Source organism: Podarcis raffonei, chromosome 2, assembly GCF_027172205.1.
Source record: "Podarcis raffonei isolate rPodRaf1 chromosome 2, rPodRaf1.pri, whole genome shotgun sequence".
Taxonomy (NCBI): domain Eukaryota; kingdom Metazoa; phylum Chordata; class Lepidosauria; order Squamata; family Lacertidae; genus Podarcis; species Podarcis raffonei.
Window position 1 is genome coordinate 74,225,577 of NC_070603.1, and position 14,123 is coordinate 74,239,699.

The 14,123-nt window shown below is 44.9% G+C and overlaps 1 protein-coding gene across 6 annotated transcripts in view; it reads right to left on the reverse strand.

Annotated features, from left to right (window-relative positions):
• LOC128408176 (semaphorin-3D-like) overlaps positions 1-14,123 on the reverse strand; it is a 63,357-nt gene that overhangs the window by 23,115 nt on the left and 26,119 nt on the right. For 5 of the 6 annotated variants that reach the window (XR_008328990.1, XM_053377480.1, XM_053377481.1 and 2 more), the window contains 6 exons: positions 8,554-8,714; positions 7,928-7,990; positions 6,796-6,915; positions 3,464-3,566; positions 1,712-1,840; positions 381-526 (listed from right to left, as the gene is read on the reverse strand). Coding sequence is in view for 5 of the 6 variants with exons in the window: in XM_053377480.1 (XP_053233455.1) it covers positions 381-526; positions 1,712-1,840; positions 3,464-3,566; positions 6,796-6,915; positions 7,928-7,990; positions 8,554-8,714 (722 nt within the window). In the remaining variant the exon portion in view is untranslated. Of the gene's footprint in view, positions 1-380; positions 527-1,711; positions 1,841-3,463; positions 3,567-6,795; positions 6,916-7,927; positions 7,991-8,553; positions 8,715-11,088; positions 11,216-14,123 lie in introns of all 6 variants that reach the window. The other variant, XM_053377482.1, reaches the window with a different exon arrangement.

Below are 14,123 nucleotides of genomic sequence, written 5' to 3' on the forward strand. Positions count from 1 at the left end.
AAATCAATATTTGAGAGATATGTGCAATCTTACAAATTACAAATTTGATGTTACCAAGTTCAAGAGTGAGTTGTGTGAGAGAGTCCATCAACATCTAGAAAGCCAGAGGTTCCCAACTCCCATCATAGGAGGAGGAAAAAAAGATTTTATGTACCCAGCATCTGGGTACCAGTGTCACTCTGAGAAGGATTCACATTCAGACAAAAAGCAGGTCATCCTACTGGGGTGGGGAGGTAGCGCTCAGTATCTTTTTCTGGCCTGTTAAAAGCATGATCATATTGGCAAACACTAAATATTCAAAGCAGCAAGCAATGGTTCCTATAGGCTGAGCTGATTCTTTGAATCACAGCTGGGTTGTCTAGTTGACTCCCCTCACTGACCTTGCAGACCCGTGCCACCCGGGTATAGATGCGCCTTCTCTCCCACTGTCCAGCTTCCACTGCAGTCTCCCGGAAAAAGAAGTACACCTTATCATCATCATGGTTGTAGGTGTCGGGAATAGCATAGGCACCAATAAACACAGGCTCTGCAAGGAGGGAAATTCAGTTAAAAGTCAAAGGATCACAGAATTTTAGAGTTGGAAGGGATTCCAAGGGTCACCCCTGCAATGCAGAAATCAAGGAGTCACAGCTATAATTCAGTTAAAAATTGCTGGCAGCACAATATATATACATGTATATGTATGAATAAATGATTTTTTAAAATCAAGATAACAATAAAAGAGGACAACTATGGTTGCAAAAAAAATTCAAAAGGACAAAAGAAAACCCACAATTATGAAATTCGTGGGCTACCTGTCCTTTTTTTGCCACCTGAGGCAGGAAGGTGTTGCTACCCTTGCTGCTGCCCTGCTGCTGAAGCCCCCCTTTCCAGGGTAGCATGGCTATAGGAGCGGAGGCTTCTGGTGATATCTTGCCCCACATTTTTATGTCCCACACATTCCTCCACAATCCCTCTGAATGTAGAGTGGCTCAGGGAGACATTTCTAACCATCTCCTGTTCTCTGGTCCATCAGTTCCCTGCACTACTCAGTCAATCTCAGTCCAGAAGTATCACTGTCACCAAGAGATCACACCCATTTCTCTCCAGGCAGAACAACTATTGAGTTAATTTGTGTGCCAATGTAAATCTGTCCATCCATTTTGGATTTTGTTGTTTAAAGATTGAGTTTAAGATACAAAACAGACCTACAACCTTTCCCTCAACTTGCTTTGCTTGGAAGAAAGGACATGTCTGCTCAACCAATTGCTCATAAAGAACTTTTAATATTCCTCCTCATGGCAGCATGCATGGAAATGACCATGCAATGGGCATGGACAGTAGCCCTGACTGAAAAGCCAACGTGTCAGATTCATGCGACCAAAGGGAATTCTAACCCCCATCCTTTCTATAATGTATGGCAACTTTTTTTATTATATGTGCCAAGAAGAATATGTTTATAACTCCCTGAGATCTCATGGTAATACATGGAAATATTTTTTGGAGTGAACTGTAAGAATTTGATTTGATATTTTTAGGCAATGGAGTTGAAGTGTTGTGAGTTATCCTGCCTCCTGTTATCATGATGGAAATACAGCCACATTTGCTGGTTTAGGTTCTATACCCTTGCTGTATCACTCTGTAGGTGAAGAGCTACATGCACAATAATGGCAGACTTGTTGGCTAACAGAGATCATATTCTGAGCAGCTGCTTCTACCATCACCCACTTACCATTTAACCAGTAATCCTGGTTCTGTTCTGTCCGGATGTAGTTCTGGTCAACCCTGTCAAGCTGTGTACGGAAAAAAGCAGCACTGCTGCCCATGAAGTCAACAGAAGTGCCTGAATAAAACTCCCCATCTGTCAAATCCAAAGAAGAAGAAAATATATATTGGCAGAAAAGCTACATTCCAGATCTCTAAGGAAGTTTATTTCGCTTCATGCCTACACTCTGCACATTTTAAGTAAGAAAAATAATATTGGGCTAACAAGTTACCATATTTTTTGCTCTATAAGATGCACCAGACCATAAGACACACCTAGTTTTTGGAGGAGGAAAACAAGAAAAAAAAAAATTCTGAATCTCAGAAGCCAGGACAGCAAGAGGGATTGCTGCGCAGCGAAAGCAGTGATCCCTCTTCCTGTTCTAGCTTCTGGGATAGCTGCGCAGCCTACATTCACTCCATAAGACGCACACACATTTCCCCTTACTTTTTAGGGGGGGGAGTGAGTCTTATAGTGCAAAAAATACGGTATGTATGATTGCTCTCTGATGCCTCCTCAGTGTTCAACAAATAGAAAAGTCCTCACTCAGTATGGAGATGCATTAATGGGAAAGAAGATTAATATATCAGAGACAGGGGTGTCCAAGAACGTTTTGCTGCTGTAGGCAAAATGCCCTGCTGATGCTCTGCCAACACTGCTCCCAACAGATTAGGGCCTCCTCCCTGCCCTTGCCACAGTGCCCACACTGCTGCCTGCGCCGCCACCACAACTGCACCCTTGCCACAATGCTACAGTGGTGGTGAGGGTGCCATGTTAGGGCAAGGACATTGGACATTGTGGCAGCAGCAGTGGTGGCATGGGTGAAGCTGTGGCAGGGCTTCCAGTGGTGGGGCGGGTGGATCTGCTGCCTGAAACAATTTTTTTTTTGCCTCGACCCATGGACGCACTGGCCTTGACCAGAGACCATGGATCAGAGAGTGAGGAACCTTTATCCACATGAGGACTACATTCCCTTCTGGGTGACCTTTGGGGAGGGGGACACATGTCAGTGGTGGGCAGGGCAGGAGTAAAGTCAGCAGAGCAATGAATGTGCATTTTTGTCTTTTGAACAGGGCTAGTTTCTTCATGATCACACATCCTTCTCTATCATCCATGTAGACAAGCAGGAAGCTCAGGGGCACATTCCAGCCAGCCAGAAACACCCACGGAGGATGGAAAAATAGGGCTGAGGGGGTGTGACTTGGGAGGGGGTATGGCCTGGGGAGAGTTCCAGGGGCCGGACAGAGAGGAGGGCCACATGTGCTCCCTGTGCTTGAGGTTCCCCATTTCTGCCACTGAAGAAAGGAGGCACACAGAGACAAAGATTGCAAAAGCCACTGCTGGAACTAAACCTGTTAATATATATTGCATTTGTCTTAAATGATCCTAGCATATATTGGGTTGGATCCACTTGTGCTCTGATTGATCCAGAGAAGGCCTACATTAGTGAAAAGGGGAGGGAGGCCATTTTTGCTTATTCCCTCTTCCCTCTCCCCCACCTCAAAATATGAAGAACTTTGGGGGACCTTTTTGAACAATGTGGTCAGTGACCTGCAGGATAAAGGAAGATCTGGAAAAATGGATGCTTCTTCCTCCTGACTTTGGGTCCTAGAAGCCTCTGCTTAATCAAATAGCATTCTGTCAGTTGAGGGATGCTATTGGATACAAGAAGCCACTGTCTAGGTTTCGTACCTGCTTTCTGTTCACAGTCCCTCTTACCTATGAGCAGCCCTGTGAAAGGCTCATGGGGGCTGTATGGACACTTGCCTCTTCCAGATTCTATGGAGGACGTCACCAGCTGCATAGCTGGCACCACTGGTTCCTGCAGGGGACCATGGAAAAGATTTCATAAGCATCACTGTAAACAGAGCAGTCATGCTCACAGCAGAGATTGTTTTACACTTCAAATAAATTGGCTCAAAAGTCCTTGCTGCTCTCCAGGGAACCTCCTGAACTAGAGAGTTTTAAGGTGCAGGCTGTTATTTTAACCATTGTCATCACCCCTTTCCACTCTCTTTGCTCACACCCAAACTATTTGCCACAGGAGTATCTTACTGTAGTGCACTTGTCACCTGCAAGTGACACCCATTGCAGTGTGGACTGTGTGGATGGTTCTGTAGGGGCTCAAATGGATGGGTGGCATGTGGCATGGGGTTAGACTAAATTATTTTTGGTCTTCTCCACTTCTATGACTCAAATAGTCAGCACTACCTACCTTCTCTCTCGTCGGGGACAGAGGGTGGCGCTTGGGGGGGAATTGTCATCGCGCCACTCCTTGGTGTGTGGAGTACCTCAGGGTGCGATACTCTCCCCAATGCTTTTCAACATCTTTATGCGCCCCCTCGCCCAGCTTGTCCGGAGTTTTGGGCTGGATTGCCATCAGTATGCCGATGACACCCAACTCTATCTGTTGATGGATGGCCATCCTGACTCGGCCCCAGACACACTGACCAGATGTTTGGAAGCTGTGGCTGGATGGTTACGTGGGAGCCGGTTGAAGCTAAATCCTTCGAAGACAGAGGTCCTGTGGCTGGGACGGGACGATATGGGATTGGGGGGGCAACTCCCATCTCTTGCGGGGGCGCAGTTAGTGCCAGCACCGTCCGTTAAGAGTCTGGGTGTAATCTTCGACACCTCCCTTTCCATGGAGGCGCAGATTGCAGCTATAACAAAGGCGGCATTTTTCCATCTCCGCCAAGCTAAGCAGTTGGCTCCTTACCTCTCTCGCTCTGACCTAGCCACTGTGATCCACGCGACGGTCACCTCCAGACTGGATTATTGTAACTCGCTCTACGTGGGGCTGCCCTTAAGACTGACCCAGAAACTCCAGCGGGTGCAGAATGCTGCAGCGAGACTCCTTACGGGGTCTTCGCTGCGAGATCACATTCATCCGGTGCTATATCAACTGCACTGGCTCCCGGTGGAGTACAGGATCAGGTTTAAGGTGCTGGTTTTAACCTTTAAAGCCCTATACGGCCTAGGACCCTCGTACCTACGGGACCGCCTCTCCTGGTATGCCCCACAGAGAAACTTACGGTCTTCAAATAAAAATATCTTGAAGGTCCCAGGCCACAGAGAAGTTAGGCTGGCCTCAACTAGAGCCAGGGCTTTTTCGGCTGTGGCTCCGACCTGGTGGAACACTCTGTCCCAAGAGACTAGGGCCCTGCGGGACTTGACATCTTTCCGCAGGGCCTGCAAGACAGAGCTGTTCCGCCAGGCCTTTGGCCAGGGCACAGCCTGACTCCCTCCCTCGGCAATCTTCGCGGAGCTCTGGCCCAATGGTGGCCAGTGGCTTGAATTTAATTAATTTTATAATGAATGATTTTAGAGTGTTGTTTGTGTTGTACTTTTGTATTGTTTTATTGTTGTTAGCCGCCCTGAGCCCAGCTTCGGCTGGGGAGGGCGGGATATAAATAAAATTTATTATTATTATTATTATTGCCTTTGGTGCTAAAGTTGTAAAAATGCTTTAGGCGTGCTGTGAAGCTTTTCTACAGAGTGGCAACCTCACAGAAGTTCCAGATTGGTTGTTTTCTCAGTGCTATGGAGCTGCCCTTTACTGAACATACTTGAAAAAATTATCATATAGTTGGAATTCTAATGCTGCAGGCCAGGAGAGTTATTTATTTTGCTTCTCTTTACTTTGAAGTGAATAAGAAAAGCCCATCTAGTCCAGCATCTTGTTCTCACAGTGGCCAACAAGACACTTCTATGACGTTTGAAAGAGGACTCTCCCAAATTGTGATTCCCAGCAATTGGCATTCAGAGGACCGAGTCTAGAAAAGCAGAAGGTTAACCTGTTAGATGGTCTGAAGTTCCTCTCTCTTCTTTAAACTGTACTTTACATCACCAAAAAGGCCTCAGCCTCCCATGTACATTGTGTATTTGTGTGCTTTGGGCTTTCTTGCCCAAAGTGTTTCAGTTCCCATTTCTCCACTGCCATTTAACACTACCTTTGACGGTAGTGACCTTTGATCCGTTTTTTCACGGATTGCCATTTGCTTGTGATTCAGCAGTAAAGAATGAGTTTTTGCAGGGAAAGCTCCAGAGCAAAAGAAACAACAACATTTAGATACAGAGCTTTAAAGCGTGGACCAGGCCTGGAAACCATGGAGGAAAGGTAAGTGTGGATAAGCCTTACACATCTTAAACAATCGATTTCCTTAGGAGAGACCATCACTGTAAATTAACAGGATTAATGAGTTACAGAAAGGTAGCCGTGTTGGTCTGCCATACTCAAAACAAACAAACAAACAAATTTCTTTCCAGTAGCACCTTAAAGACCAACTAAGTTAGTTCTTGGTATGAGCTTTCGTGTGCATGCACACTTCTTCAGATACTTCTTCAGGATTAATGAGGTGATTGATTTGAAGCTGTTTGAAACCTTGAAATCAGGTATAAAAACACTAAGCAATATGGTGCCCACTTATTATTTGTACTTGTATTGTGCTAATCCAAAGAATTTGGCCTTTGACCAACATAATCCAAAGAGTCAAGAATGGCCTTAAGCCTGTGTCTAGGGTATTATGCCAAAGTCTGACTGGAATTGGCGGGATTGGCCCAAGTGAACAGATTACAGGATTTCACCCACTGCTGGGATGGTTGCCATGGAGTTACTAGAGAGGGCAGAATGCTGGTGTGGAAGTTAATAATACCTGAAGAGAATAAGTGATTGTCTCCTAAATCCCTCATCACTTATTCATTCTGGGTATCTCTACAAAATGTTTTTGTACTGTCTGCAGAAAGAGCAAATGCACAAGACATCTTCTGAAAAAGGCTGGAAGAGTGGGCAGCTGTCCTCCTTCCTTACTGTGGAAAGCATCAGAAAATAGTCTCAGTGAAAGAATTCCCTGTTCCTCAGAGAAGCAGGTGATATTGCAAAACACAGGTAAAAAGATAATGCTGGCTTTTTTCTCTGACGCAAGTCAATACGACAATCATTCCCCTGCTCTTAAATATACAATAGTATGCATAGAGGGAGAAGTTGGATGCAGAATGAGTTATACAGCATCTAGATTCTGATACCTTGTGGCCTTGTGGATGCAACTCACCTCCACTCCATCTCTGAGATATATGAAGGCACATATGGGCTGGTAGGAGCCTGTTCCACAGGCAAACACATGAGTGCTGTTGAAATGCTGGAGAAAGCGGATGAAATTGGCACATTCCATCTAGTAAAGGAGTCAAAGATGTAAAAGATGGCAGGATTTTACTTGGACATTTTTGGTTTGACCCAGTATTCCTACCATGAAAGGAAAGGAAGTATCTGACTTACAAGCTATGCATCTAAAGGTATTTGCTGGGCGATAGCTGGTTTTCAAAACCAGCTAAACATTGCAATATATTGATATATCATGATATCTGAAATAAGGAAGGAGCTATGTAGAGGCAAACAGGACAATGTCCTGGCAACTGCTACTATTTAAGGGTCTAAAACTGAGAAATGGCGATGTTATAAGTCACCTTATGGTGATATTGTGAGGTTTAGCTGCTGATAACTTTGCAATGTTTTGCTGGTGAGTTATTGCAATGTTTAGCTGGTGAGTTATCGCAATGCTGAAAACCAAATATCGCCTAGCCCTTACACACATTGTGATTCAGCAATATATTGCCAACTCAAATATTATGAAACAATTATCACGATGTGAACTTCAAACTGATTTTGGACGATATATTGATATATTGCCCAGCCCTATAAGCTACTGATGCTGGATTGAGGCCATAGCCTGATTTACTCATCTACTTACCGTTTGAGAAGTTGCTCCTGCCTGTGCACATCGACAAATCATTAAACAAATGTCTTTATACATTCTTAGCTACAATCCTATATCTTATACTTACGTGCGAGTAAGCCTCAGTGAATTATAGACTATTAATTGTGCATTTGTATGAATGGCTTTAGAGCATGTAAGAATGGTTTTTTGTTTTTAGGATTTACGGTTTTTGTAGTATTTTATCTTATTTTTGTGTTGTATACTTCTTTGATGGACTCAGGTTATAAAGTAGTTTATAAATTTGTTAAATAATGATTGATGGTGGTAATAACAACATTAACATCAACATCAGTTCAGTGGAACTTACTTCTGAGTACGCATGTATAGGATTGCATTGTAGTTAGTGATCACAGATTGTTCAGGAGGCACCTCAACCTAAACCATGGAGCCTAAAGTCCACCATTTTTACCTTAGGATTCTTCCCAGCCAGTCTGCAGTGCTCCATTTGCTCTCTAGGAGCTGGCCAGAAAATCTGGAAGAGAAAACACAACCAAGAATGTGGATGGAATCCATTGCAGCAGTAAGTGGGATATGCACATGGGAAACGAGGTTCACGCACCTAAAGAGACGTCCCTTCCACTTCTCTCCCCACACTCCCTGTATAGCACGGTGTTATGTACTGAGTTGAATAGGATCCAAACTGCAGCAGCCTGATTGGTCCTAGAACAATAGGATCCAAAAGGCAGCAGTCTGATTGGTCCTAGAACAATAGGATTCAGAATGCAGCAGTATGATTGGTTGGCAGGAACCACCCAATCATGCTCCAGATAGAAGTGAATCCACAACTTGATTGGCTTACAGTAGAATTCCGGAATTAGCCAATCATGTGCAGCCTATTCTGTAAATAATGTATATAAAGCAGATACTTTGAAGGGACTTTCATTCATTCCTCCTCACCACTATGAGCTGAATAAAGAGCATGAAATCACTTTGCGACTCTGAGTATATTTCACACATGGACCAAATCATGATGGCTGTTTTCTGTTTTTCTCCCTTCCCTCCCCACCCCAAAGCAACCTCCTTCGGCACTCTGACCTTCTGCGGCTCTTTGTTGGGGCTGTCAAGGTTGAGCAAAAAGATGTGGTCCTTAGCGCCTGCCATCAGCCATGCCCTCTTTTCGTCCACAAGTAGTGTCTGGAGTGCCAGCTCATCCTCAGAGTCCAAGAGCAGCTGAGAGCTGTTTGATCTCAGGAGGTCTGTAAGGTGGAGCATGCAAACAGAAATATGAAGATGTTGGCTCATCCACACTTCTACCTGTACCCTGCCTAGAAAGCACAAGTTGGTCCAAGTAGTTTCCTGCTTGTCTCATGCTTTCTAGGCATGGGTCTGTGTGGTTTTGCCTTTGCCCTGCCACTTTCCCCTAGAAAACCCACTCTTTAGCAATAAATCATAACAAACGGTAATCTGCGGAAAACCTAATTGCCATGCCTCACTCTCTCCTGAGAACGATTTTCAGAAGCCGAACGTCTGGCACTGCTTCTGTGGCTTCCGATTGGCTGCAGGATGCTCCTGCAGCCAATCAGAAACCATGCCTTGGTTTTCGAACGGTTCCAGGAGTCAAACGGACTCCCGGAAGGCATTCTGTTAGAGAACCAAGGTACGACTGTACTTTTGTCCATTTACTGTATTTATTTTCCCCGATTTGAACTATAAAATGGTGATTTTCTTGAGCCAAAATGAGAGTACACCTAAACATTTATTAAAGAAAAAAAGCACTGATAATCATAATAATGCAAGGAGCATTACTGAAAGACAAGAGATTAGGCCACTATGGTTAAAATTTTTAAAAGTCAGGGCTCTGAGAATGGAATTCTAGTGGGGAAATAGCCAAGAAGAAACACAGTAAAGTGTTAGAAGTTGGTTCCTTTCCTGAATATGTTTTCTTCTTACCGGCTTTGAAGGGCTGAGTCAATCATAGGGGTGGGGCTGCAGCTCTTTAAAGAAGAGTTTGGATTTGATATCCCGCTTTATCACTACCCTAAGGAGTCTCAAAGCGGCTAACAATCTCCTTTCCCTTCCTCCCCCACAATAAACACTCTGTGAGGTGAGTGGGGCTGGGAGACTTCAGAGAAGTGTGACTAGCCCAAGGTCACCCAGCAGCTGCATGTGGAGGAGCGGAGAAGCGGACCCGGTTCACCAGATTACGAGACTACCGCTCTTAACCACTACACCACATAGGCCTACGTATATAGAGACACAACTGCCTATATGGTGGTGTGGGTGCAATATTAGTGTAGAACACTGACAGGAACAATGAGTAACCCATCAAGGGATGCAGTGTGTGGACTTTGCACTCTCTATGTGCAATTGTTGCTGGAGACAGATTGCATGTCACGTGGAAATTAACTGATCCATATCACTTTAAAAAAACCAAAAACATACCAGGGAAACCAGACTAAGAGCAGAGAACCATGCCTGAGAACCTTTATTGCTAAGTATTCTTTCTTTCTGGCTCTTTCATTCGTTCCGTTTTCATTTGGGCAAGGGAGCCATGAGACAGAAACTGTGTGATGCTGTAGTGTAGACCCATCGCCCTTTGGCATATGTCCCTTCCATCCCATAGAAAGGTGGAGTCTGGCTGGAAGCGGGAGGGGAGACATGGCCATCCTCTTAGCAGCAGTTCAATGGGGATGAGCAGTGTTAGTGTGAAAGAGAATGAAAGTGACATCATTGTCTTATTGGGGCCGATTTTATACAAAAACTTCGGGAAGCAAGCTTTTCAGTTGTGCAGAATACTTTCTCAAACAAAAGAAGGCTCCAACACAAGGAACAAAAACAAGGAAACCTACCATGTTTTCATTCAGTGCTTCTGTTTTTCTAGCTGTGATGACTGCTATTTAAACAGAGAAAGAAAAGGACTGCCCCTCCTTGTGCTCTTGCCACTGCACTGGGCCCCACAATCCTGACACTCCCCATTGACAACACTAGGAAAGCCATCGTCTTGCTGCTGTGGTGGGCTATTGTTTTTGGCCTTATTCTCTCAAGCACATCTTTCCTTTGCACTCCCTGCCTTGAGTTTTCTCATTTCCTTTTGGCCAGCCCATCTGTTTCTTTCTCCCTCCCACCTATTCTACTCCCAGGGTGGAGGGCGCCTCCGAGGACTTTCCAAATGTAAACCCCGTCATTCCTTGTATCCTTGAACTTGGTTTGATATCTGTGAGTCACACCTCCTGCCATTGTCTTCATTGCCCCTTGGTCCTCTGCAAGCTGGGAACTTCCTTTTAGCTGAGACCAAATATTAAGCGTTTTTCTAGCATGTCTGACCCTAGTACACACTTTGAAGTTCTATTCCTATCCAGCTAAAGCCTCTCAGCTGTTTGCTTTTCAAAGAAAGCCAGATCGATTTGTTTAATTTTTGTGGCCTCTTATCACTGCTGGCAGCATATCTGAAATTCTGTGCTTTGGAAATGTTTGGCCCCATTGCAGACCACATTAATCTGATGGTCTCTTTTTGTCTAAGTTTGCCTTCTATCACCCCATCCTAAAACCACCATCTGTCAAACCACTTTCAGCTCTCTTTAAATCTATTATCTCCACTCTCTGAGTCCTAGTCAAGGAAATTAACTCTACCTAGAATTAGCAGTAATGCATCAAAGCTCCATTGCATCCATTAACTGGTGCTTCCTTTGTAAATAAAATCCACCCGACTGTCTTGCATTTCTCTTATTGATCCTGCCTTTGGTTGTCTCCAGACTGCCTGCATTTTGTGGGAGAGATTGGCGTGCATAATGGAAATTTAGGCTTGTGCAATTAAATAGGATTAAAATGCTCTGTTGTCCTAGCACAACAAATTCAATTTATTTTTAAAGGACTTTTTATGGTTAGGAGTGATGTGGAAATGTACTGAAAAGTGTGGAATGAAGGGATGATTAATGAGAAGATACATAAACACTGCACAAGCAAATTAGAATGAATGCCCCTTGTTGTATATCCTTCCCACAAACAAATCAGGATGAATGCTCAATAAAGACAAGATACAGTCCTACCTTGGATCCTGAACGCCTTGGTACTCAGATGTATTGGCTCCCGAACGCTGCAAACCTGGAAGTGAGTTTTCTGGCTTGCAAACGTTCTTTGGAACCCGAATGTCTGACGGGGCTTCCGCGGCTTCCAACTGGCTGCAGGCAGGGGTGTAGCAAGGGAGATGCAGTAGGTGCAGCCCGCCCCAGGTGACCCCACTGAGGGAGGTGACAAAATGGTGGCGGCACTCACCATGGAGCCTGCAGTGCGCCTGAGCCACACGTCTCTCCTGGGAGTGAGGCAGTGGCTTGAGCACCACAGGCTCCGAGCTGCCCCAAACAGTCTGCCCATTGCCTCCCCCTCAGTTGTAGGGCGGCTGAGTTGGAGGAGGCAGGCAGACTACTCGGAGACCCCGTGGTGCCCCAGTGGGTGGCTGGCCCCGCCCCCAGGCACAGGGCACGAGCTGCCCTAGGCACCCAATCGGTTTGCTCCGCCGCTGCCTGCAGGAGCTTCAGAAGCCGCGCTTTGGTTTCCGAACATTTTGGAAGTCGAACGGACTTCTGGAATGGATTCCATTTTACTTTCAAGGTATGACTGTATAGTCTAATCTCCATGTAGTTCTTTTTGTCCAAAGCATGTTATGAATATTAGATGTATCTAATTTTTTTCTATCAGCACTATTACCTCCAAAGTAGCACTTTGCCGGGGTTGGTTGTCACTTAAAAAAAATGTACCGTATTTTTCCCTCTATTACACGCAGATTTTTTCTCCTAAAAAGTAAGGGGAAATGTCTGTGCGTGTTATTGAGCGAATGTGTGGTCCCTGGAGCTGACAAGCGCGAGTGAAGGCAAAAATCAGGCAAATTTCAAATCGTCCGGAGAAGGGAGGAAAGCTGCTGCTTTCCTGCATTCTGCCTCAGGGTCTTACTGCCCACCCGCTTCTGTTTCCTTACTGTGTTTGCTCAAACGGAACAAAGAGCAGAGAAAACCCCTCCCCTCCAGGCAAGCAGAGCGTCTAATTCCTCTCCGTGCGTCTGGGACTCGAAGGCAACATGCAGGTTGGGGGGGGGAGAGAAAGAGAGAGAGCTGGCTGGCTTGTGGGGGGGGGGACTTTTGCCTGCCTTTCCTCCCTCCGGTAAAACCCCTCTCCTGCATTCTTAGCCAGCTGCTTCTCTGCACACCCCTCTCCTTGTCGCTTCTATGTTTTTCCTTCCCTCCCTACTTAAAACGTGGTTCCAATCACGGATCCACATGGATCCTCAGGATCTTTGCATTGAGTCACCCCAAATTCACCATCAGATCACATAGCAATGATCTGATGCAAAAACAGGGCTGCAATGGTGCAAAAACGTGGTTACAAAGCACGGATCCACATGGATCCTCGGGATCTTTGCATTGGGTCACCCCAAATTCACCATCAGATCACATAGCATGTCCATGGCTACAGCCTGCACCAAAAAAATCACGCACCCACTGTTGCCTGGGGCTGCAATGGTGCAAAAACGTGGTTACAAAGCATGGATCCACATGGATCCTCAGGATCTTTGCATTGGGCTACCCCAAACTCACCGTCAAATCACATGTCTGTGGCCGCAGCATGAAGCACAAAAATGATACATCCACTGTTTCATTCAGAATTTTTTTTTCTTGTTTTCCTCCTCTAAAAACTATGTGCGTGTTATGGTCTGGTGCGTGTTATAGAGCGAAAAATACGGTACCTCTCTCAGAATTTCAGTGAATATAATAGTCATGATAAGCAGAAAATAAGCTGGCACACTTCCACCCATCACTGCACCCACAGGCCAGAAAAGTTTGCACATATAGAATTACTGCATGTTACAGCTCTGCTTAGAAGTACTGGGCTTATGTCAAGGGGGAAAAAAGATTGCAGCCACCACACAATTTCTAGAAAATTGCTGCAAAAAAAAAAAGAAGCAAAATTTCACTAGTCTTATCAGCCCTAAAAAGGACTTCATAGACACAATATTTCCTGAGCTGCTTCTTTTTTAAGGGTATATGAAGTATTGGAGCATTTCTAGAGGGTAGAAGGGCTACTCATTGTTTTGCTCTTGATGTTTTAGGTGCTTCAGGAGACAGAGCCAACACTGTTGTGTGGAGCCCAGTGCAAACACTCTCTGTTCAACAAAGGCATACCACAAAAAGTCTGAGTGCTGTAGAGAGAATTGCCTTTCTGGTATACAGGTTTTGGTTAGATAATTGCATCACACCATTTAGAGAATTTTGAGGAATAGTTGTGTTTTCGCATTTTTATTGTTTTGGGAGTACAAATTAGATAGGCTCACATTAAAATGCAAATCAAACCAATTCCTCTCCCATCCCTACCACTGTCCAATGTATCTTTGTGATGTTTGAAGCCACTGCATTTCACACAAAACTATCACATTCAATGTGCCGACCAGTTTGTGGTGTTGACAGTATCATACTTACTCTCATCTACACAAACAAATAGCCAGCACGTGTAGACACAAAGTCAGAAAAGCTAAAGCACAGAATGAACTCAGGCTTGCTAGAGAGGTTAAAAGCAACAAAAAAGGCTTTTATGGGTATGTTCGTAGCAAAAGGAAGAACAAAGAAACAGTGGGGTCACTCAGAGGAGAAGATGGTGAAATGCAAACAGGGGACACA